General features: G+C 46.5%; 8 protein-coding genes across 8 annotated transcripts; 5 read left to right on the top strand and 3 right to left on the bottom strand.

Moving 5' to 3' along the window:
• Window positions 1-619: 619 nt before the first annotated feature.
• On the bottom strand, window positions 620-1,859 carry N7503_007257 (uncharacterized protein; the record flags this gene model as incomplete). The annotated part of the gene is made up of 4 exons (XM_057066804.1): window positions 620-1,142; window positions 1,207-1,333; window positions 1,418-1,532; window positions 1,587-1,859. The coding sequence occupies 4 exons, from the start codon at window positions 1,857-1,859 to the stop codon at window positions 620-622; spliced, it is 1,038 nt and encodes a 345-aa protein (XP_056920485.1).
• A 4,460-nt stretch (window positions 1,860-6,319) lies between these two features.
• Window positions 6,320-6,625, bottom strand: N7503_007256 (uncharacterized protein; the record flags this gene model as incomplete). Its single annotated transcript, XM_057066803.1, has 1 exon — window positions 6,320-6,625. The coding sequence occupies one exon, from the start codon at window positions 6,623-6,625 to the stop codon at window positions 6,320-6,322; it is 306 nt and encodes a 101-aa protein (XP_056920484.1).
• Window positions 6,626-8,360: 1,735 nt separating this feature from the next.
• On the top strand, window positions 8,361-10,970 carry N7503_007255 (uncharacterized protein; the record flags this gene model as incomplete). Its single annotated transcript, XM_057066802.1, has 1 exon — window positions 8,361-10,970. One exon carries the CDS (start codon window positions 8,361-8,363, stop codon window positions 10,968-10,970), a length of 2,610 nt encoding a protein of 869 aa, XP_056920483.1.
• Window positions 10,971-14,038: 3,068 nt separating this feature from the next.
• Window positions 14,039-15,045, top strand: N7503_007254 (SDR family NAD(P)-dependent oxidoreductase; the record flags this gene model as incomplete). The annotated part of the gene is made up of 4 exons (XM_057066801.1): window positions 14,039-14,317; window positions 14,447-14,916; window positions 14,967-15,015; window positions 15,040-15,045. The coding sequence occupies 4 exons, from the start codon at window positions 14,039-14,041 to the stop codon at window positions 15,043-15,045; spliced, it is 804 nt and encodes a 267-aa protein (XP_056920482.1).
• A 588-nt stretch (window positions 15,046-15,633) lies between these two features.
• Window positions 15,634-16,737, top strand: N7503_007253 (Gfo/Idh/MocA family protein; the record flags this gene model as incomplete). Its single annotated transcript, XM_057066800.1, has 1 exon — window positions 15,634-16,737. One exon carries the CDS (start codon window positions 15,634-15,636, stop codon window positions 16,735-16,737), a length of 1,104 nt encoding a protein of 367 aa, XP_056920481.1.
• Window positions 16,738-16,804: 67 nt separating this feature from the next.
• On the bottom strand, window positions 16,805-18,622 carry N7503_007252 (uncharacterized protein; the record flags this gene model as incomplete). Its single annotated transcript, XM_057066799.1, has 1 exon — window positions 16,805-18,622. One exon carries the CDS (start codon window positions 18,620-18,622, stop codon window positions 16,805-16,807), a length of 1,818 nt encoding a protein of 605 aa, XP_056920480.1.
• An 820-nt stretch (window positions 18,623-19,442) lies between these two features.
• On the top strand, window positions 19,443-21,042 carry N7503_007251 (uncharacterized protein; the record flags this gene model as incomplete). Its single annotated transcript, XM_057066798.1, has 4 exons — window positions 19,443-19,591; window positions 19,647-20,015; window positions 20,074-20,354; window positions 20,408-21,042. 4 exons carry the CDS (start codon window positions 19,443-19,445, stop codon window positions 21,040-21,042), a joined length of 1,434 nt encoding a protein of 477 aa, XP_056920479.1.
• Window positions 21,043-21,424: 382 nt separating this feature from the next.
• On the top strand, window positions 21,425-23,756 carry N7503_007250 (C2H2 finger domain transcription factor; the record flags this gene model as incomplete). Its single annotated transcript, XM_057066797.1, has 4 exons — window positions 21,425-21,521; window positions 21,586-22,379; window positions 22,475-22,564; window positions 22,617-23,756. 4 exons carry the CDS (start codon window positions 21,425-21,427, stop codon window positions 23,754-23,756), a joined length of 2,121 nt encoding a protein of 706 aa, XP_056920478.1.
• Window positions 23,757-24,119: the final 363 nt, after the last annotated feature.

The following is a 24,119-nucleotide window of genomic DNA, read 5'->3' as shown; positions in this document are numbered from 1 at the left end:
GGAAGTATTCTAATTGATATTATATATATATATAACTCTGGAAGCATATAGCATATAGTACAGATTCTATATCAATATTAGAAACTTTAAGTGGTTCAAAACGCCTCTCGAACATAGGTATTTTTGCATAATTCATGTTCGCACGATTTGTAACCTAAGTTGTGCCTCACCCGACGCTGAGTTGGGCGCAGCCCGGGCCCAGGTTGAGTTCGACTTTGCGGAAGTCTAGTCTAGATCACCTGGCTGTGTAGCCCCAATATATAAGGTGTATAGTATGGAAGAATGGTTGTTCCGCAATTATAGCCGTATGATAAAGTACAAATCTCTCTGGCTATACACTGCCTAAAGTGCATATTTCGTGATTGCCACTCTAATCAGCTGAATTTTCGTGCAGTGCGTGGTTCAAATTTACTTTCGGGACAAACCGACAATGCCAATTCACATGACTACGTAAATGGTATCTTCTGTGTATATGTAGAGCATATAGCGGGGAAATATGCACAATAAGCAGTGTACAATCCAGTCGCCGGATTGAAATTTTGACAAAACATGAGAACTAGACTAGCAGTTGACCGGCTTTCAGGAGCAAGTCTATGAGATGGATATATCCCTAGGCCTTCTACGCAATCAACGCTGCACCAAACAGAGCGCAGGCAATTGTGTACAAAGCTAGACCCCAGACACCAACACTGGCGCTAATAGGCGATACAAGGTTGCTTGCAGCCGCTCCCTTGCTAGTGCTAGGCGAAGAGGTGCCCTGTCCCGTAGCAGTTGCCGCGGTTCCACCAGTGGTTTCCGTGTTTGTCGTCTCAACGTTCTTCTTGTTATATGGAGCCGGGGTAATGACGGTGACATAGCTTGGGAAGATCGAGAACGTGTACGGATCTGGAGCACTAGTAATGCTTCCAGCATCTGTAGTATCCGAGAGAGGTGCTGTTCCAGGAAAGCCCGAGGGAAGCTGGCCTGGATTATACCATGTAGACGCACCAGTGTCCAAAGTGAAAGAGGAAACACATTGTTTAGGATCAGAAAGAATTGAGCACTCGTCAGATGCGGACTCGTTGTAACCAAGTTGAAAGGTTTCGACCATCAGGTCAATATCGATAACTGAGAGGTCGTTATTGGGACACCATTCGATAAACCTGAAAGCGTATCATAGAGTCAGTCGACATGTCAAGATGGAGGGCTCAAGGTTTCGTCACTTACTCAGACAAAAATGATGAGTCCCAGCAGCACTGGCAGCTAGCCGTCTCGGAAACAGAACCATCCATGGCGTAGTTCTCGCAAGGTGCATTCAGGGCATAGGTCTCGGTGAAGTTCCCCCACATGTAACCTAAATTGCAGACTGCGTTCAACACGTTCGTTAGTAGGTGAATCGAGGCTATCTCAACCTGTAACAAGAGTTAATCTGACTCACCACATCCACCAGGCGCATTATCCGGTGCAGGATAGTAAGGGATTTGGTCGCCTTGGGTCCGATCAGCGCCATTTAGGTATTGTAGGGCCGTTTCTTGGTATGCGCATGAATAAACCTATGAGAGATCTATGTTAGAGAGGAAGTTGTAAGTGGAAAGGAGAGATCAAACCTCATTCCAGCAGCTCGTCAACCAACAGCCGATATTCGCAGCCAATTGAGCATTTCCACAGGCCAGCACACATGTTGTGTATACATCCCCCTCGCAATTATTCTTTGCATAAGTCATGCACGTTTTCAGTGTGTTCACATTGTTTTCGTAACACTGGAGATAGCCACTTGGGTCGACACATCCGTCACCATTGGGGTTCAGGTTTGACGCATCGGCAGACGCCAAGGACCAGACCAGAGACTGTACCAAGACGAACAATTTGATAACAGCCATGATTGGATCGAATCTTGCTATGAAGCTTTCGAAGAGAAAACAACTAAGCTTTTGAAATGCGCGACGGCCGAGATGAAATACATAAGCATGACACCGAATTTGTGTGGCGGCTTATTGAACATGACTAGTATTTCTGCGGCTGAGAGTTTGTCGAAGGATCCGAAAAAACGATATTTATGATAGTCTTAGAATGGTGAACTTAGCCGATTCAAGTGCCTAAAGGGGATCTTGTTTCATCGATCTAACCAGATCGAACAGATACCGATGGTCTAGCGTGAGACATTTCAAGGAAGTCTCCGTACAGGGTGCACCTATGGAGTGTTCGAACGGGATTCAGGGACTAACTCCACTTTGGGCATACAAAACTTGAGCCAATCCCCGCGGTCGCGGAGATCCCAGGGGGTGGCTGACCTCCAGGCTCCCAATGCTGGACCCTTTTTACAGCCACGGATATGGACTAGCTTAATTCGATATCACCGAGCCAAAACACGTGTAGAGTAATTTAGGTTAACCCAGGCTCCTGCTATATTCTCGTCGATCTTCCCATTTTATGCAGCAGACCGAGTAATTATATAGCATTTAACTAGAGATGGGCGATCTGTGAGGTGGGTACGCCCGCGCACACGATTTACACTCTGTATATCGCGCACTCCCGCCCGAAACTCAGCCAGGAGATCCTTGACTGATTCCGGAGTGTCCGCAGGTAATGGAGTGTCCACAGATAAGCCACATTAACTGCGTCCAATAGTCGAGCGTATACCAACCGAGCGGGAATGGTAAGTGGGCATTACTCGTGACGTGCTGACCAAGACGGGTGCACCCGGTCAACGCCAAGCGCTATAACACGCTCTAATACCCGAGCAACAAAGCAAGTGCTATGGCTACACCGCCTTTCCATGAAACGAGCGGACTTGACGGAAAAGTTGCTAGGCTGTCTCGAACAAAATCTCTCAAATACTCTTCAATGCCCAATTTAGCATCCGATATGGCTTCACAATGATTCATGCATTCTGATTCATTCCAATTTTCAGATTTGACAGACCCAACGCGGAAAACCTGCGAGAAGTAGCGCTAGACTTGACTCAAATCTTATATGAAAACATCCATGTTCATGTTCCACACCTATAAACATAGTTCACTTAGTAGTTACTTTCAACCAACCACTACATGTATGTATATATGTATTCGGTGGAAATAGATTCAAATCAATTTAGCATTTCCGTATTTGCCGCCAGCCTCCTCTACATCTTCGGTTGAACGCACTAATAAGGAAAGAGAAATTAAACCCCTTATTTGTCGACAGCGCAAATAGTGGTTAAGACCCATATTCGCGGGAATTTCAGACAATATGCGTCCTTGGAGAGATCTAGTATCGTTTGCAGAGTTTTCAATCTACTTGATTTAAGGTATCGAACCATAAAAACTCGTCTATCGCCTTAATCTGCATCTTGCACCTGGAAACAAACTAGACTAGGACATGGCTCGCAGCTACTACGATACGAAATGTTTCTTGAATGTGTACTATTCTCCTCAGTAGATTCTATGTGTAGGCGGTTAGACCTAAAGCAAAGCCAAATTACGAGAAGATATCTTCCTGACGATGTAGTACGTAACTGAGATATGTCAATTTAGTCTCTTGAGATCGCGAGAATGGACGGTATCTTATACTAGAAAGCCATTCGTATCGCAGGTCAATTTTGAGCGGTCATAGTAAAGATGTCGAAAACGCATAAACATGGTGTGCTTCCAACCTTTCCGTCTTCTCTTCTGTTCGTTTTCGAATTTCATGCACCGTTAACAAACCAAAGATTGTTTTAAATCATAGTTTCATCATGGGAAATTTGAACTTTTTTTGTTTTTGCCAGAGGTAAGAGTTCTTCAATGATTCTTGGAAGCCTTTCCTCACTTTTTCATGAAGGCACTGCCGTAATGATCAACAACAACGGTTGCCGTGAAAGATGCGCAAAAGTCTTGGCGTGTTAAAGCCTTCTGACATGCTATCCTCCCTCTATCTCTGGCCAGGGATCCTGTTCTACCATGACCCTCAAAAAAGGATCTCGAAAAGTGGACTATGAGAGGAAAAGATGTGTTGACCTAAAGACTGACCAACTTAACTATGGAAAGCGTGGCAACAAGTTAGGTTGATTTAATACATTCCTTGGCAGCCAAGCATTGACCTCGAGATAGTGTGCGAGAGGTTCTAACTGCGATACCACGATATGTCGCCCTTATTCCACTTGCAAGACTACCCAATACAGGGGAAGAAGTTCGGAGGGAATTGACTTTCGTCTTGAGAATTTTTTTGGAACGAAGTTGCTCCTCATCAAATCGTAAGGGCCATGGCACTGTGGCTGGAGACTTATTCGTAGTTCCCGAAAGCTCATACTTGAACGTACGATCTGTCGATATGCTTTGGAGATCATGAAGATACAATGATTTTGATCGTCCGCTATTTCAGCCATTGTCAAGTGGCAAGGCATGAAACACATGACCTTTCACACTCCCATAGTGGCTGCACATAAACTACGCAAAGGCGCATTTGCCTAGGGTTAAAATTCAGGCGGGCAGAAATTCGCCCCACCCTGCCCCGATCGCGCTGAAGAAGATGGCCCAATAACGATCCGAACAGTGGGCGCTAGGTGACGGTTGTCCAAACGACAATGTAATTCTTTTCATTTCCTTTCTTCCCTGAACAAATTTCATATCAGCGCGTGGCGCTGGTCAAGGATCACAGGGGAAGGGAAAGCCTAGGCTGTTGAATCTAATAGCACAAGAAAGAACGAATAGACAGAGATCTGATATCCTTGGTGTAGTATGGAAGAAAACGGGAGAACAAAAGATAGAAGCGCTTACTTTGTTTATAGTACTGGTGTCACCTGATCTCCAATCTCGGACATCTCTCATTAATTACTAGACTGCGGAATCTTATGCTTCATTCCTTATTACTTTTCTTCTTTGAAAATTTCATTAAAGGTTCTTGAGTCGGACGATTAACATTATCTCTGTGGCCCCCGGATTCGGCACCAGAACCCAGCATTATGGCCAGTAGTTGTGTTATAAAAAGATATTTCCAAACATCACATGCTAGAGGCAGAAAACTGGTTTCTAAAGAATTTACCTCACGTACGTATGACTTTAGGCGAATCAAGAGAGTAGTTAATAGCTTGATTGGGCGGCCATGGGCTGCAATGCACCTAATCCGACCAGTCTTGGCAGAGGGGTAGCAACATGATATATGTTGCCATCGAAAATCGATAGCTTTGCTCGACTTTTAGGACATTACTGGAAACTCTTAGCTAGAATTGGGGAGATTATTCAAGTTTGGCCTGCGGTACACAGGTATTTGGATCAAAATAAGGCTATATTTACCAGAAAGTTTGGGACTACATCGTATTTACACTGTTTCAGTAGCTGGTCGATTAGAGCAATTATGTGGTGTCGCTTGAAAGCTCCCTTTAAATGGGCTCACTCTGCAGCCACAGACTTTCTCTGGAGAGGCCAAGAGCTCCTCGTATTTTCCAAGCGCCGTCTGTGAGTAATCTGATGTCAACACTCGTATATTGCAATCAATAAGTCCTCATCCCGCTGCCAAGGCATTCCGCCAAGAAGGTCTGCATAACAATTATCGTACGTAAGTCGTAAAGCCTGCCTGCCCATAATCTCTTACGTATTTTATAATTTGGACTTTAAAGTAAAAACACATTTAGCAAGATAGGGGCTGTGAAAAGATCATCAACATGCAGTGAAACTTGCCTCTTTGATCAAATTCGTGTCCACGGCTCATGAGTCTCCTTGGATTCATTGGGCTTCTGAATTTCGACAGCATTTAGCCTAGATGGACTACATGCCGTCAGCTGAGAACATTATGGGACCTATTGAAACACAGTTTGCTGAAGACATCGTCTAAATCTGGGTGATTACACCGAGACCTTCCAAAAATCTGGTTTGGGACTCAGTTGGTCCATAGGGCGTGCCTTGCCAATGTCTGCGGTAGCATGGAATTGGCATAATAAGCAGCCCCATCATACCATCGGCCAGTCTAGAGTTTAATCCATCGGCAACTCCGTGTATGGAATCTTAGCTTCAAAGTCACTTGCAAGATTATATATTAATTGATACCTCATGGACTATAAAGGCAGTCTCTGCCCCTCTTCCTCGACATAAGGATTCACAGACAACGAACAAGCAACACACCATCAAAACTCTACAAAAAAACCTTTTCACTCGAAAGCCACCGCAGTCCCTTTCAAAATGGGCTATCTTGGTCAAATCTTTGTAAAGATTCTCTCATAAATCTGTTTTTAAACCTGCTTATTCAGTTAGGCTACCATTTCGGATGATGAAGGTTCGCGGCCTTCAAACATAATCTCTGTTGTTGACGGGAATGGCGCCGATATCAACGGTGGATTTGGCGGAAAGTATGTCTGCCCAACATTTTTATCTAGTGGTATTAGCCAAATTTATACTAATCGGACGCTATCAGATTTGTGTGGCTTACGGCGACCTTCCATAACAACGAGCCGAGTGCGCTTTCCCAGATTGCAATCGATATCCAGGATGAACAGGACAATGGCCGCAGTGACCTGGCTTCTGGAACAGGGGGTCAATTCCGTTACTTGACTTGGCGCACTGACGGTGATAGAAAGATAACGAATGTTCAGCTTCTCCGTCGTAAGGACCAAGTGGGTTCGGATACTCTGCGTGGCCTCGGATTCGAGGGGATGTCGAATGATATTAATGGGGGCCGGGGTGGTGATTTCCTTCATCTTGTGTGGAAATACTGAGTTCATGAGGTTTATCATTACGGGATGTAAAGGTCATCTTCTATGGAAATGGTAATGATGTATCTGATATTGTCATTGCAAAGTTTGTCCATACCTCTGTGTCTTTTTGCTCGACAGCTGTAGACTTTGGTATCTCATCAATTTCACTGACTTGGCGGAGAACAGAAAAATTGAGAAGGGAACTGGAAACGAATGTAAGACGTAATGCACATTTTATTGGGAGGCAAACAGTACTTTAAAGCACAATGTGGGCCTGAGTTCGCCAGAGACAAATCTAAACAGGATGACGAGACAGCCCTTGGGTGGCCACCGAAGCTTAATCACTGTTGTAATTCTTCTTAATGGTCATGGCTAATTGGCCTTCTCTGTTAGCTCGTCTAGTCCGCGCAGAACGACATCGTCGATTTCAATTTATCTCCGTACTTTGGAGGATAAAACATATGGAAACACAGATCCCCTTCCATGTGGGTCTGCACTCGGTGACAGGGTTACCTTCTCACCGGTCAAATTCCTGGTAGAGAAATCTTGCCTGCTATTTTGTTTGTATTCCCAACCTTGACTATGGCCTTTCTGTCCGATTATTTGGTCGACGTTTCTTGGAGTTTATAACCCAAGAAGATAAACTTTTGCTCCCAATTGAGGGTTTCCATTTCTGAAGATGAATAGCTAAGACGTTTGGTTTCTCTCCCTCTCTCTCTCTCCCTTATATAGTCACGTGATGGCTATCCCCTAGCCGTTGCCAGATAGAGATATATTGGAACGTCTGAAGTGGCCACCACAACCTTCAATCTTCACGGCCACAGGCAAATATGTATGTCAGATAATATGGTGTGGGTGGAGGGTATATAACTGGATATGTCGGACCGGAGATATCGTTCCAGAGCTCGGACCATCCCCATAAAGAAAAGCGTTTTCTCAAAAACTTTTGTACACTTTCACATCAGTGTTAAAATTTTGTGTTGAAACAGCCCTAACCTTGGAATCTATTCTCAAATTTTATAAACATCAGAAGTCATAAATGTAAGAAGCCCTTGTTGCTTAATTCAACGCGGTTCGGTTAATATTCTGGCGCCTGGATGTGGATTTTCCACGATAACGTGGCTCAAACGCGGAGACATCGGCGGGGATTCTGGGGAAAGTTCTCTTTTCCTCTTAACAGCGAGGTCTCAATCATCCCGACGACCTCTAGGATCGTTCGTAGAATGGGGTCCGTTTGGTGGGGTGTAGGTGTAGCGTGTCCCGTAAACTGCGTTCTCTCTTGCTCCTGAGCGTATGATACTGGAGTTCTGATCGGTCGATTTGAGGTTCGCAGTGGCTGTGGTGGCGTTGGTTCAGCCAATTCAATCGTTCAGTCAGCTCGGGTGTTGCCGCCCGCTCGGTCGCGACGGCCCCTGGGGCCATTTTGCCTTCACAGGGGCGGCGCTCTAGACGACGCGGTTTGCAGAATCGAAGGAAGTAAAAGTAATTTTCAACAGCTTGTTTCCTTTGAAAATCTCCTCCCTTTATAAATATGTGTTTTGGGGTGACCCGGCTGACCGTATGGCCCGCTTGGTGGTAAATTACGTTAGCTGGCCGTAGCGTAGAGAAAAGTACGCCTACGAGAATGTCCTATTGGTTGCCTGCATTACGGTCCCATTTACGATCCGATACAACCTTCAGTAGCCAGTTTTATTCCCTGCAATGCCCCCAATCTCAACACTCAACTCGAACGATCATAATGTTACCCAAATACCTTCAAAGCAGCTATACCCGCTATAAGGATGATACAAACGGCTTCGCAACCTGGTTACTCGAGGCAGCCACCAAATGCGGTCACCGACCGGACGGCCTCGTGCCAGTTACCCCTTCATTGAAAAAGGGCAAGGGAAAGGGAAGGTCCAAAGCCAAGAGCAAGGCTGATGAGGCGAATGCTCCCACCGAGCCCATTCAGTATAAAGCCACCACCAAGGAGCTTCAAATGCTCGCTGAAGTCGTTGCGAAGTCGTCTCTTGTCGTGCCGAAGCAAATCCTTGTCATTGCCAAGCGAGCCATCAAATTGAGAAGACAGGTCACATCTTGGTTCTTGGGTCAGGGTGATTCCGAGAGTGATAAGCGCCACGAACATTTTATCTCCGCGCTAGAGAAGGCTTGCGAAACCCTGGAGTGGAAGAATTGCGAATCTGCCAATAAAGATGCTCCGAAACCACCTGCAGAAGTTCACTACGATGAAGATGACGCCGACCTTGACATGTTTCTCAACAGATTCGCTGTCCTCACGGTCGAGGAACCTCAAGAATCGGAGCTGAGCCAACACGCGTCTCCGGAATCCCAGCAAATTGTCAAGGTGGAGCTTGTCGAAAACGAAGAGGAAGAGCAAGACGCAGCGGACGCAGGATTGGCGTATATGTTCTTCAAGACACTCTGCTTGTTCCGGGATCTGCACAACATGCGGGCATTCATTACTCAGACTTGGTCAGAGTATCGCGATAAGAAGATTGATCTCATGAATGCTGCTGTCGTGACTGATGGTGCCTTGCAGCTCGCGCGCGATCTTGTGCAGGAGGTTATGGACGACTATGACAGTTATGGCACCCCTTCTGATAGCCTCCAGCGAGTGGTTTTCAACGCTTCTTGCATGAGCCGAGGCATCATGCCGACTCCATCCGTTGAAATCGGCCTGCCATACAACAAGGACATGGCAGATGTAGCTGAATGGTGCTACTTCCCAACTCTGATTCTCCTGAACTCATTCGCAGATGTTCTGCACCAGAACGACCTGCCCGTTTTCAAGAAAGGGCATTTCGGTAATTATGACCCAAGGTCAAACAGAGAAAAGATGTCTGTGGGCCAGAAATTCAATGAAGACAAAATCATTCTGCTTCAGCTACTGCCGGAATTTTGCATCCTTGGTTATAACATCCAACTGCCTGCCTCAGATGTACTTACCAGGGGACTGGTGGAGTTTTGCAAAACCAAAAAGGTTACTCCATGGCTCTGCTTTGCATCTCAAATCCTGCTTGATGTCCATCATCTCATGCGCCACAGCCCTTTGGGTGCATTCCAAGACCTTCGAATGTCTGGTTTGCGAATTCAGAAAACAATAGAGGAATATTTGAAGGTCTCTAAATCACACCCACAGCCAAAGTTCTGGCCAAAGGAAGGAGACGAAGAGATCAAAGATTTGCACTCAACGGTGGAGTCTTGCATCATTGAGGATCTCATCTACGTGGTGAAAGTTAATGTTTTTCCCAAAAGTCATGTTCCTGAAAAACATGCGCTTTTTTCTCAGCATGCCATCCTATGTGGTGTGAACATGTTCCATATAAATATTAGGATGCAATCCGTCGGCCAACAGCTTGTCACACAATGGTACGATGTCCAACAATTAGCCTTTTTGTACAATCTTGTTAAGCAAGCACCGATGCACGCGCACATGAGCTGGCCTGACATGGAAACCTTCATCAAAATACACGGCGAATCTCATATATTCATCGGTAGCCGACCAAAGAATGCTAGGGAGTCGCTGAATAGGCTTGAGCTTGCGACTGGCATATCGTCGGCTACGAAGTTTGCCCGCGATTCGCGCAACAGGAACGACTTTCAACGTCCCAACGGGAAGAATCCCAGAATCCTTGAGCCAACCACTACCGTTGCGAACTTGTTTCGAGGCCAATACGTCGTTGGCCTCCGGAAAGAAGAAGAGGGAATCCAAAATATCGACAAGGTTTTGGACACGCTATCACAGACGCCAAGGCTCGAAGCCACCGGCAAAAGAATTCGTCTTACGGATCCTCAGGAGGTGCTCCAACGGAAATGGGCCCACACTCATCGTATTGGCACCATTCAACTTCTCGCCCTCGTTAAGAGCAGGTTATTCGAAGAAGAGCCCGTGATCTTGTTCAATTACTTCGGCATGCATAAGCGCTCTTTGGAGTTGCTCAGAGAGATTAAGGCGAAGGAGCATCACAAGTTTGTGCAGTATTTCACTCCCAATTACATGCCTGATGAGTCTTTTATCTCGAATATTGTGATACTGGTTCATCATGTTGCACGAGGCTCTGCACAGAATGCAAAAAGCTTGGGAATGGTGCCCAAGGATGCTGGTAGTCAGATCATCAGTCGAATTGTCGTGAGCTGTGGTGATATCATGCAGGCGTATCTGCAGAAAAACGGGGATGTGGCTTGCAAAGAACTTAAGATTTTCTGCAAGAACAAAACTCCCATCCAGGAGGAGGCCAAAGATGACGGTGGCAGGTCTGCGAAATTTATGTCTTGGGTCAACTTTGAAGACGTTGTAGGCCCTCAGGTCATTACCTCGCTCATGACCGGTATTCCGTTATCTAACTAAAGGGGGTATTTATGATAGAACGCTTTCTTGACAAAACTGGTTCTCTTGATTTATCTTTGCCAAGGCTCCTAGGGCCTCGGAAATTAATCCACCGTAGTCGTAACTTCAGGCGCTACTGCCTGATATCGATCTTAAGGGAGAGATGGCCACGGAGATCGCGACTGGTGCGAAGGCACAGAATTTGGCCCCTAGGCCTCAGCTTCGCGGCGTTCCCATTCACGGTGGCGCTCGAACGCCTGGACCTTCAGTCTGAGGCGCGCTTCAATGGCACGTTGCTTCGCCCCAGCGAAATGCGGTTTCACCAATGGTGGATGTCTGCCGTAATATGCTTGGCGTACTTAAACAGACAATCAAGACGCTGAAGGTCGCCTGATAGGTACGATATCCCAGAAATGTTTCGCTTGAGGATAGAAGATCATGAGCCGTTTTCGAGCCGCGTAGTTTCGTTTCCTGTCAGAGGCTCGATGGCCGTGACGGCTCGTTCAGGATAGTCATGGACTATAGCAGAAATGATAACGATTGCCAGAGCGGGGTAATTATTTCGGGATTCATTTCGATGGTTCCGCTTGGTTCTTGATCTGCACCAGCCTCATATCACAACAGGGCCTGTATGACTTCAGCATGACAGGTACAGGGTGTATCGATATCAGTTCAACCAGCATCTTTACACGAATCGCTAGCCTTAATGTCATCTGCCTTTGCAATGTCCGATCGTATCGAAACCGTAGATCAAACATACCGATCGTATGATGTTTGATCTACGCCCTCTAAACACTTACTTCATATCAATTTAATTTTTCAAATAGTACGTAATGAATTTTTCGTCAGTCATATTGAGAATCAGTTTGACCAATGCTTGCTATGAAGATCTTTTAAAGTCACACAGCCAAGGCGTTGGCGCAGATCAAGCCCCAAACACAGATATGATGCAGATTACCGCATGAGGTATGTGGTAATGGGGCCAGAATACATAGCCAACTTGTGAAGAGCCTTGGGAGGTGTGCTAGTTAGGACCAGCATCTGAATGTTGGCTACAACCTTGTTCCACTCCCCCACATTGCTCCCCCAATCAGGCGCTGTCCCTGCTGGACCCTGCATGATCCTTCGAGTGTGCTTACTTCCAGGCTTGTGCCCGAATTTCTTGGCCAGTTCATCAAGCGCTTCATGTTACCGAGCACGGCATCAGGCCTCCCAAGATAATCAGCAGGCCGTCTGACTGCCCAGCCTTGCCAAGATGATCTTCATTCTCTAGAAACAGAGCGGTTCAAGAATTCGATATCAACACCGACAGGTGCAGCACTCAATGGTATAAATATGGCTCGATATTCTCCCCAGAGTCTCAATTCCTCATCAACAATTATCTCGATTGAACATCTCTCACTGAAACTATTCCACTTCAACCTTCTGGTATATAATATTCTTTCTCTTTAAAACACTCCCACTAACTCGCTCAGCCCAGCAAAATGAAGTATATCTTTTTGATCGCTACTTTTCTCGGCCTGGCCATGGCCACTGGTAACTGTCCTGAGTTCCCTAAATGCCATTGTCCTGGCGACCTTTGCAGAATCGGTAGTGGAACCCACGGCGATGGTGTTTGCTGCGAAGGCAAGAAATGCACCAAGAAATCCGGAAGCGAAAACTGGGTATGTCTTTAATTCCCGGCAATTAAGTCAGACAATAACGCTGACGTTCTTAATATCAGTACTGCAAGTAGTGGACTCTGTCAAGTCACTAGGGGGTGCCATATATTGATGAGGAACTAAGAAGATACTCTTCTCTTATGCAATTTTGGATTCCGAGACTTTGAGTCGTTTCAATAGCAGATTCAATACTCTTCCTCCTCAATCTTTCATTACGTGCGTAGTTGCGGTAGATTGTAAACTGGTCAATGGCCTCCAAAAACCTTGTACTCATTCAATTTCATCATATAGTATGAAAATTACCTGTGAACTGCGAGACCTGGTTAGTGTTGCTATTAGTCTGAGCACTTCCATTTTTCAGGTAGTAGAAAGATCGGCAAGCAAAGTTGACACACTACTGCGACCTGATCCTGCGACCGGCAGGAATCCACTTCATGATGGTACTTACGACGTGGTAGAGTTTGTCACGTCTAGAAGCATCAAAACTAACATACCAGCTACAGTCAACTTCAGCTTTGTCACACGCATGTATCGCACAATTTCCACCCTATTTTTTTTTTGGATAGACCCACTTTTACCGCCTGTCTGCCCTCTCCAATGTTTGCTTAGTCATTCCGGTCCTGCGCGTGCGGGGTTGCTACCGCAAAATCACAGCGGATACGCTCTACTGATCTGAAGGTATATAAAGTTTTTAGCCGGGCATTTTTTTCAATTTATCCAGTCCGTGATCTCTGTAGTACTTAATTTACTCAAAAGAGGACATTGTCTAAGGACATTGTCGGACTGTCTATTCAAAGCTAGTCTTCGTGCAAGACTTCGGATTTTCAGATGAATTGTGTAGATAATACAATTCGTACGTGCGACATCCCTCTCCTGTGTAAATCGCAACCTTGAAACATTAACACGGAGCTTTCTACAGCATCGGATCTGTCGAATATCAAAGAGCGCTCACATCGCGATCCACGTAGCATTTGTGCTCGGCTATTTTACATATCGCCATACACTGAGGTTATCCAAGCATTTATGAGATCCTCGGCAATTTCCTGTTGCTTACTCTGCGTCATAATCGACACCATGGAGCATGAGGGACAAGAGCTTGAGATAAGGGCATTAGGCGAGAGTAGGCTTGAAATGTGGCTTTGCTTGGACTGATAAGACTGCAACGCCTGCAAGTCACGAAAGGGCCAATGAGATAGCTCTCCGCATTCCGAAAACTCTAAAGAAATCAACTAAATCAGCCACAAATTTTTATCCCGCGTAAAGGGCGTGGGATAGAGGGGAAACTTGCCCGCAATCCGTCCTATCAATGTTGACTGCAAAACATCTGGATCTCAAATCCTCCAAATAGCAATTCTGCAAAGTACTCTGTGTGATCGTGTTTGGTGAATGAAAGAGTTGTCACAGGAGTTCACATTTCTGGTTTCCGAAATGTCTAAGGTGTTTTTTATCACCGGTGCTGGTAGCGGACTTGGTCGAGTGACGGCTCGCTATCTTTTGCTAAAGGGCCACCGGGTCTTTTTGACTGATTACAATGAATCATTTCTCGAAATGACGTGCATGAAGCATCTTGCTTCAGTCGTTCCCACAGAATTGACCTCCAACTTCAAGTGGTCCCGGATGGACGTTTCAAATGGCGAGGACGTCGTACAAGCTGTTCAAAAGTGTGTCGAACAGTTTGGAATGATTGACGTTCTCATAAACAGTGAGGTTATTTCCTCTCTACTTATTTCATCAACGCTAATGCCATTTCATAAACAGACGCAGGGATAAATGTGAATCCCTCCTTGGTTGATGCTTGAGATACAGTCGCGTGAATGCTTACATCCTCACCACCAGAGCCAATACATGCGTGCGGGTATCCGCATGGACGAAGTACCAGTATCCGATTTCGAGCGCATTCTAAACGTCAACCTCATCGGCACCTACCGCGTCTCCCAGCAAGCGATCCCATATCTCGAGAAATCCCCTGGAGGCGGCGTGATTATTAACATGTCCAGCTGTCGTGCTCATCAACAAAGCAAGCACGGAGAAGCGTATGCGGCATCAAAAGCCGGTATCGAAGGGCTGTCCATGGCAATGTCTGTTAGTCTCGGCCCTAAGATTCGAGTCCATGTTATTAGTCCTGGGATGGTCGATGTGCGGTCTGAGAGAGATGAAGAAGCGATGCCCGACGTTGACACCATTCGAGAGGATTTGAACCGGGATTTCCAAAGCGAATATGCGCCTGAGTGGGGATATGGGAAAAGTGAGGCAATGCATGAGGGTCACCCAGTTGGAAGAATTGGAAAAGGAGAGGATATTGCGAGGTGAGACGCTCTTACAGACGATTTTTGACTTCCTATTTGACAAGTGTTAGGTGGGTCGAGTTTTTGTCCGTCATGGAAAGTGGGTTCACTACTGGAGGGGTACGTATGAAATGCTTTTAACAGAAATGAAGACTCTACTGATCACTTTGTAGACATATTTGGTGGACGGAGGATACTCGAAAGTGCTTTCTTATCCAAGCTAGCGAGTACAAGGTGCTGGCATAACCGTGCAAGAATTATCAGGGCCTAGGGCTACCAGCAAAAAATGAAGAATTTGAGAAAAATGAGAATCCTACGCGTATTATTTCTCTCAATTTAGGACTCTAATGTTAGGAACACATCAAATATTTAGATTTCAGGTGATAAGACCCTGTAAATATCACAGCGTTTCTTTCTCTTGTTCTTTCTTCTCCTCTCCATACCACCGCAATCCATCAGATTTCTCTGTCTGTTCTTCCCTTCCCGTAGCAGCGAACTTACAGCTTTTGCTTATTCTCGTTTCTCTCTGATCCTCCACTATCACACCGTGCTGACACAATCAACTGTTTTTTATTCAGCCACCATGAGCTTGGGAATAGCTAGCCGACGTACAGCGGGGTGCCGCTCAGACCCTCCGTTTGTGGCCTACGTGGGATGATACCAATACTGACTTGAACATTCAATTAACTTACAGTTACATTCTTTTTCTATCTCCGAAGCCACGATAATAAAACAAAAATGCAGACACAAGTGATTCTTCTGGGAACAAGCCACCCACACATCTTTCATCGTTTTGCTTATCTCAAGGAAAGCGACGTAACAGTCCTCGGTTATTACGACAACGATGACCAGACTGCTTGCCATATGCAAGAGCAAGCAGGCTGTCCACGATATTCAAACTGCACGGAGCTGCTCAAGCTCGAATTTGATACCGTGTTGATCCACGGTCGGGACCACGAGAACGCCAAATATATCCGTCTGGCTATTGACAATGGCGCTAAGGCCATCTTCCTCGAAAAGCCAGGTGTCGCCAGCCCAGTAGAGTTTTACGACCTCGCTACGGAAATCAAACAGAAATCTATCATTTTTGAGGTCGGCTGGGAACTACACTACCTCGAGCCCGTCGAATTTGCACGCGACATTTTGCAGAGCTCGCTGCTGGGCTACATAACCGAAGCTCGATTCCACGGGGGCTGCCCTGGAGGAGCTGGCGCAGAGCCTTGGCAATCGCATGAAGCAAATATAGGTGGCTTTTTTTATAGCCTAGGGGGTCATATTGTGGAAATTGTGATTGACCTTTTTGGTCTACCGAGCCAGGTAGTCTCCTCGATTCGAAAGCTGCCAGAACGGGAGCCGCACCGTGGCTTCTCTTGGGTTCCCGACCTCTTTCACGATCGCATTGTGAACCCTGAGAAAGCTGTAGGCTCATTGGTCCACGAAGATCTTGCATCGGCTATCTTGGAATACGATACAATGAACGCTCATCTCGATTTCAACGCCTGGGAGCCGAGTGGATATCTGGATGATTGGATTATCGATATCTACGGTACATATGGGTCGCTCCACCTGGGACTCGGTGATAAAGGGCATCTTTTGATGAAGGAGGCGAGGCAAGGCTGGAAAATGGGAAGAAATGAGATCTTCCAAGATGGAAAACATCGGAAAGATGATATGCTCAAAGCTGCATTCAACAAACAGATGGACGGCTTTTTCCGAAGAGCTCAGAACGGTAACATCAAGGATATCCACTGTGATGAGACAGTTGCGAAGAAGGTACTCGAACTATTTCATGCATTGTACACCTCGGCACAGACCAGAGCTTGGGTCACCACGAAGAGATAGCATATAATCGAGAAGAGAACAAATATTAAAAAAAGGTCATTGGAATAAGATATACATGCATCTGGCTTTAGTAATAGACTTCGGAATTTTCTAGCCAGTACGGATCTTCAACATTTGTGGACTCCCAGCAATCCACAGTGCATAGTGAATACCAATCGCTCAAGGACGAATCAAATGACTCAAGTTCGGTCCCACTTTCGGACAGAGCAACTAAAATATCAGCCTCTTTAGTCAAACTTGTCAGCCGGACAGCAAGGTTATATATGCCCGAGTTGGTGGCCTCAGAGCAGGGGCTATAAGAGTTGCAGGGGTTCGTATCTATCGCCTCTAGATAGGCATTCGAAGGTGAAAGCAATGTAACTGTCATGGTGATATCGTCTTGTGTGAGTGTGACTGTCTGATTGTCGGTCGCGACACTTATAGTGGCTGTTGTGTGCCAGCTAGTAGCGATGTCAATTGCCGTAGAGGCGCGAACTTCATCACGGATGATCATCTGAGTGCCGTTCAAGAGTGCAACCCCGCGTAGCACACTGGTTGTCACGTTGTTATATGCCTGAGTCAGGTTTGCAACGCCAAATCTGCTAGAATCGTCGAAGCTTCCCACCCACCGGAGGGAATTATTCGACGAGGGATTCTGATTGGCGAAATGCAGAGGGGTCTGTGATACGTCTGAGATGCTCAACGTATTACTGCCTTCACTCCTGCACCGATAGTATGTCCAGCGACGAGGGCCCACAAAGTAATCTGTGAGGCTGTAACTATCTGACCCGAGTAGCTCAGCCCATCGATATCCCTTGTAATCAACAACAAAGGAGCCAGCATCGAGATGGCCATGTGAGCGACCGTTGAAACCACCCATGAAACCGAAGAACCACCCATCCGAGTCTGTCCAAGATGTGCGATAAGTCATCCCTGCAACACCAGTAAATTCATCATAGAGCGGCATGGTGGACAAAACACTAGGTGTCATGAGGCTAGAATTATAGAATAAAAAAGCCTGAAAGGTCGCTGCCTCAGTGGAGGTGAAGCGCGACATCATTCCTTGCAGCCATTCAGGCTTGTTGAACCGCTGAGCCCAGTATCCTGCGCTCCATAAACTGTTTGCGTTGGAAAACGTCCAAGCACCATCACCCCAACTAAATCCGCCAGTCTGGCCGAAACCGTGGGTCAACCAGGCTCCCAGACCACTCATTCCGGGTAACTCGGATATGCCTAGATCATTACCCAAGGCGGTGTCCAGCGAATTCATCATTAAACCGAGGAATATACCAGCGTAGGTACCGTATGAGTACCCCTCAATCCACCCTCCGTCGGGAGCATATTGCTCTAGCGAAACATTCAACTTGGGGACGGAGAAATCCATGATCTCCTCTGCGAGGGTGGAGTTGATATCTCCAATCGCCAATGCTGCAATGATCAAGCAGCCGTTTGTGACCTGGGCCCAGTTATTGGTATGCTCGCTCCAAGAATTGATAGAAGAGTTCAATGCTGGAACAAAGGCCTTGTTGGCTATTGCTGACTGAACCGTGGTTCGTTGTGCGGCTGTCATCATATCGTATACCCAGTCATAGCCAATCGAGATCGTCATCGCAATATCTGCAGTGTTCAGAAAATCGGACACATCCCAGTCAGAGAGATTGGCAAGTAGTATGATGCTTTCGATGACCCAGTCAGAGTATTTAGTGTCGCCGGTTAAGAGGTATGTCCCTGCTGTGGCACCGACATTCATGCGAATGGTGCTCGACCACGAAGTGGCAGAGCTGAGCGTTAGAGGTGTTGCGACAGCAGTGTCAGCGGTCTCTGCCAATGTTGCAAGAATCCCTTGGTAGTACGTATCACTCTCATTCATACTGAGTACAGCATTGACACGTGCTGGCGTGAACATCAATCTTGGGTGAGATGGGAGGCTAGTCCAGCTTGTCGCAGCATTGGCTGCGATTATGCAGGTACTCAACCATACGAGTGATGTAAGATATTTCATTTCTCGTACTTATTCTTTTAATCGAATGAATAATCTGGTGCTGAGTAGGAGATCATCTATATATATAGAATCGCTCTCCATTTAAAATTAAGGTGTTTTATCTGAGACACTACCTTGACCTATCCAGACGCCCCCACGTAACGAGATCTAGCTTACCGCCTGACGGAGTTGTTTAGCTTTACTGTTCTCCGGCAGTAATACATCGCCCCTTTTCTGCAACTATGTTTTGATAAATGGCGGTAAGGGCAGATTGCTGGCGGTCGGATTTATCGAGAGCGACAGAGCCGCTGAGAGTTCTCAAAGCGGTACAGTTTTGCCAGACAAAGAGCCCACGCCAATCTACTATAGAAGGGAACGTGAACTAGATACGTCACCCAAGAGCGTCCTGATAGGTAAAGTTAGCATATCAGATTTAATATTGGTTCAAAAATCAAGGAATCATGTGTACGCCCCGACATCTTGAATTCCCATCCCACACTTCTGAAAAAGTGAAAAGGTTCTTATCTTGTGGCTGGATGAGATTGCAGCCGAGGTAGTCTTTTAAGCTCGAACAGATCTATCTAGGGAGTTCATCCCGCAGCTTGCGCGGGGTAACTTGATGTTATCAGTCACTAGCCTGTAGGCTGCTCAAGAGCAATAGGTATAAGAAATGATCGTCGGCTCTAGATGTAACATTCGTCGTAATTCGGCAAATTATTTTTGAGTTAAAACCATACTCGCAAGCATGCATTCAAAGACGAAGGCTGTTGAGAGTACCGAACCATCACAGGATGTGGCAGCTGGAGAGGTTGACAATGTATCTCATAAGATATGCTACAGTCGATACAATTCACCATTCTGGCAGATCGTGATTGTCAGCTTTGTCGCATTTGGGTAAGAACTGTTTTGTTTTCACTTCCACTGAGAGAAATTTTCCTGACTCCACTAGATGCCCCGGCATGTACAACGCCCTCTCTGGCATTGGAGGTGGTGGCCAGCTGGACACTACAACCCAAGCTAAGGGTCACATTGCTTTGGCCTCTGTCAGCGCTGCGGGGAACCTTTTTGTGGCGCCAGTCGTCACTAACGTGCTGGGTCCCAAATGGACGATCTTGATTGGAGGACTGCCGTACATTCTCTATGCCGGTTCGCTTCTGGCATACACCCATACGGGAAATCAAGGCTTTGTGATCGGCAGCAGTGCTTTGCTAGGAATCGGCGCATCTCTTCTGTGGATCGCACAAGGTTCCATTATGACAGGCTATCCCCTGCCGCAACAACAAGGACGAATGATTGGTATATTCTGGATTATTTTCAAGTATGTTATGATGGTCTCTTGTTGGCGAAGATTTCGTTTATCTGATGTCCTACTGCAGCTTGGGAGGCTTTTTGGGATCAATGATCTCCTTTGGCCTTAATTTTCACTCAACATCGGGTACCGTTTCCGATTCTACATACATTGCCTTCATGTGCATCATGGCTGCCGGTTGCGCTTGCTCACTTGGGCTTCTCAAGCCATACAATGTTATTCGCGAAGACAAGTCACGCGCTGCACCTCAACGGGCTCCGCGGGTCTGGGACGAATTTTTGGGTGTGATGAGAATCCTCAAGGACTGGCGCGTTATTTCGCTTATCCCATTTTGGATGGCAGCAAATTGTGAGGCTATAGATCAACTCTCTCGATTTGTCCAAGTACTGATATGGGTATAGATGCCTACAACTACCAACAAAACACCTTCAACGCCAAGTTGTTCACGATCCGTACCCGCAGCTTCAATGGCGGCATGTACTGGCTAGCACAGATGGTTTCGAGTTACCTCTTTGGCCTATTCCTGGACAACAAGCTCATGAATCGACGTATGCGCGGAATATGGGGCTTTGTCATTACTGTCGTTATCTCCATGGCCGTTTGGTCTGGGGGTCTGGCGGCACAGCTGAAGCGGGCTCCCAATAGCGACTATTACCCTCTCAATGAGATGGATCTTATCACATCTGGCTCCAAATATGCCGGACCGTTCTTGCTTTATTTCTTCTATGGAAGTTTCGATGCAGTGTGGCAGACGCTGGTCTACTGGACAATTGGCTATTTATCCCATGAGTCTCCAGAGCAAGCGGCTCGCTATGTGGGTGCTTTCAAGTGTATGGAGGCGGTCGGCAGCGCGATAGCATCCAAAGTGAATTCGGACAAAACAAATTACAACATCGAATTTGCCGTCGACTGGGCTTTCATTGTCTTCGCCTTGATCTGGGCCATACCTTTTGTCATGTCGATTAGGGATGCTCCCGCTCACGAGGGGCAGGAGACAGAATACGTGGCTCAGCCAAAGGGTGAAGAACAGCTTTAAGAATTAGACTGACTACCCAGCTACTTGAGCTCGGCTATTTTCAGATTGATTTTTGAACACGTTATCTCGCTATCAGTTGAGCTCGGCGAAGCGGATTAGCTCGTGATTGGTGGGAAATCCCTAGCTTCAATGAGACTATCTTTCAAGGGCAGCCTGATCAGTAAATAGCAAGCCCCGTGCCCCAGAACTCTAATCGTGCAATCGGCATGGGGAAACTCGGCACTTTTGAATAAGCGAGCTGGCGCCAAAGAGGGGAAGTTGATAAGACGAAAGTGGCTGAAAGACTGACATGATCTGATTACATTGCTATTTCTTTTGCATTCGTTAGAATCTCAATACCCATTTCAAATACTTCTAAATTCAAATAACTGTTTGTACGAATATGAGCCGCGCTCGCTCACATTCATACACTTGCAAGGAAGAGGGCTGCGGCAGGACGTTTCTTCGCAAAGAGCATCTCCAGCGTCACCGTCTCAACCGTAAGAATGTCCTTCCACCGTGTTGGCTGATTATATAAATATTTGTTTACCGACTACTTTGTAGATGAACCAGAAAAGATTTTCTCATGCGACATTTGCCCCAAAATCTTCGTTCGTCGGGACTTGTACCAAAGACATAAGTCCCGCCATGAGAAAGGGATGTTCTTTAGGAACTCCGGCGGAACGGTGAACCTATCTTCAAAGGACAGCGCAAACATTGACATTCTTCCAGTTGAGAATATTATGCAAGATGCCGATCATGTTCATGGCAGTGAGCTCCCGCATATGGATGAAATGGAAGATGAAACATTCTCGGCTATCCCGTCTACCGGGATAGGAGAAACAATTGCTCCATTCTGGGGTGACATGGTCGAGCTACAGACACTGAGAGACGATATTGATTGGTTGTTTGAGCCGCTGCAGGACATACCTAAGTTGCCTGAGCCAGGGCCACCAGAATGTGACATTGGCTTACCAAACTTCGACTTTCCGACCATCTGGCAAGCTGAGGCAATTCCCGAAGACGACATCGATGAAGTTGTGCATAGAAGCCCTGCAGATATAGCCGAATGGAGCTTAGCGCATTCGAATCTATTAATTGCATTGGATCAGCTCGGCATGAACATTTTACATTCCCCATTTTTTGAAGTTGAGAATCTCAAGATGTTTCATGACTTGTACTTCCATCACTATCACCCACATTTTCCTATTTTCCACCGACCCACACTCATTATTTCCGAGATCGAGCCCCTGCTACTCATCACTCTTCTGACATTGGGCTCCACTATGGCCGACGATCCTAATCTGTATGAGCTGGGCCAGTGTGTCCATGATTCTCTCCGGCTCATCATTATCAGTGTCAGTCACATCAGCAGAATTGCGTGAACTATGTTCAGAGCTGACTTGAACAGAGTGGATCTTTTTCACCTCCGATTCCACTATGGTGTCTGCAGGCATTACTCATGATTCAAGCTCACGGCAAGATGAAGTCCTCGCGCAAGAACTATGAAATGGCACATGTTTTCCATGGATCAATATTGACAGTGAGTGAAGCTTATGGGTTATCTGAAGGGCATTGATGTTAACCTCTGATAGATGATGAAACGAGGGAGTATCTACCCAGCCACCTCTACATTCCGTGCTCATAGCCAGATGAGCGATCTACGACAGGAATGGCGCCAATGGGTTGATGAAGAGTCATGGCGTCGGTCTGCCTTCTTTGCATTCTGCATGGATGCTCAGCACGCTTGTTTATTTGGACACAGTCCGATTCTTTCCGTCAGTGACATGAGAATGGCACTGCCATGTAAAGAATCACTCTGGGAGAGCACTTGCCCAGAGTCATGGTATGAGCTCATCCAGTCAGAGGGAAAGACGCAACCGGCACAGTTCTTACCGACTTTGAAGAAGTTATTACAAGAAGCCATAGCGCCAGCGGTGTTCAGCGAGTACTCTCGCTTCGTATTACTCCATGGCTTAATGAGCCTCCAAAGTCATTTGCAGTCAATGTCCCGCTTGACTCTTGGAATCGAGCGAGGGAACAACAGCGATTCAAAAAGTCGGCCTGGGTCAACCCTAGGGGACGCGAGGAGACCCACGCCTAACTCCACTCCTCCTTGGGCCAACATGATTAGCCTCGCTATCACTGCATGGTCAGACTGTCTATTGTCACTGCAACCATCGCTATGTCTCGAGGCCGCCCGTCCGCTGCATCGAATAGCACAGATCACCTTGCATGTAAATATGGTCGATCTTCTGACACTAGCGATGGATCCCGATCACTTAGGCAGTGCTCATGCACGGAGTACTTATGACAAAGCCAGAGCCCGGATCTTAGAGTGGTGCACTACCGATTCGGCCCGAGAAGCAGTTCGCTACTCGCTACTTCTTGTTCAAGAGACTATGTTTTCTGGTCATATGTATCGAGCTCGTGACGACAACATCGCTCCCCGGCCTTGGTGTCTCTACATGGCAACGCTGACATTATGGATGTACGGAGTGATGACCGAGGGTTCACCCCTAACTCTATCAGATCATACTGACCAGGGAAGCGCGGAGGAGTACCTGATACGCATGACACGGGCACTTAAGGGTATTCTTCCAGCACCGGTTGGAGCAAACCAGACATCGGGATTGATACATGCGGTGCGAGATGCCTTGGAAGACTGTCGCTGGGAGTTATTACAGGACGCGCACCGAGTATTAGGGAGGCTTTGTGGCGGGCAGAGCATTTAACCGAATGCCATTTAGATATAGTAGGCAACAAGCTTTTCAAAATTTCGTCAGAAAATTGGTAAGAATACCGAAAGCGGACTGGTAGTTCCCACCGGGTAGGAGATCTCTGGTCGTTCCTTGGAAACTATTTGTTGATATGTCGAAATGACATACCTCCTCGTAGATTTGTCGATCAGAAAAGCGACTGTTACAAGTCTTTCATAGCTCAGTGCCTTGATAAGAGTATTAGTAAGGAATGGAAGTCTACTAAGTCTAGACCTCCGAGTCTTTTACACTATTTCTACTACGTATGAAGAGTGTCCCCTCTAGGTGATATATATTATCATTCTAATCAAGCTAATTAATTCTGCCTCTGCCTACACC

Source organism: Penicillium pulvis, assembly GCF_028828015.1.
Source record: "Penicillium pulvis strain IBT 33274 chromosome Unknown contig_5_segment0_segment0, whole genome shotgun sequence".
NCBI classification, from domain to species: domain Eukaryota; kingdom Fungi; phylum Ascomycota; class Eurotiomycetes; order Eurotiales; family Aspergillaceae; genus Penicillium; species Penicillium pulvis.
The sequence above is the reverse complement of the archived record's forward strand: the minus strand, read 5'-3'. Positions and strand labels throughout refer to the sequence as shown.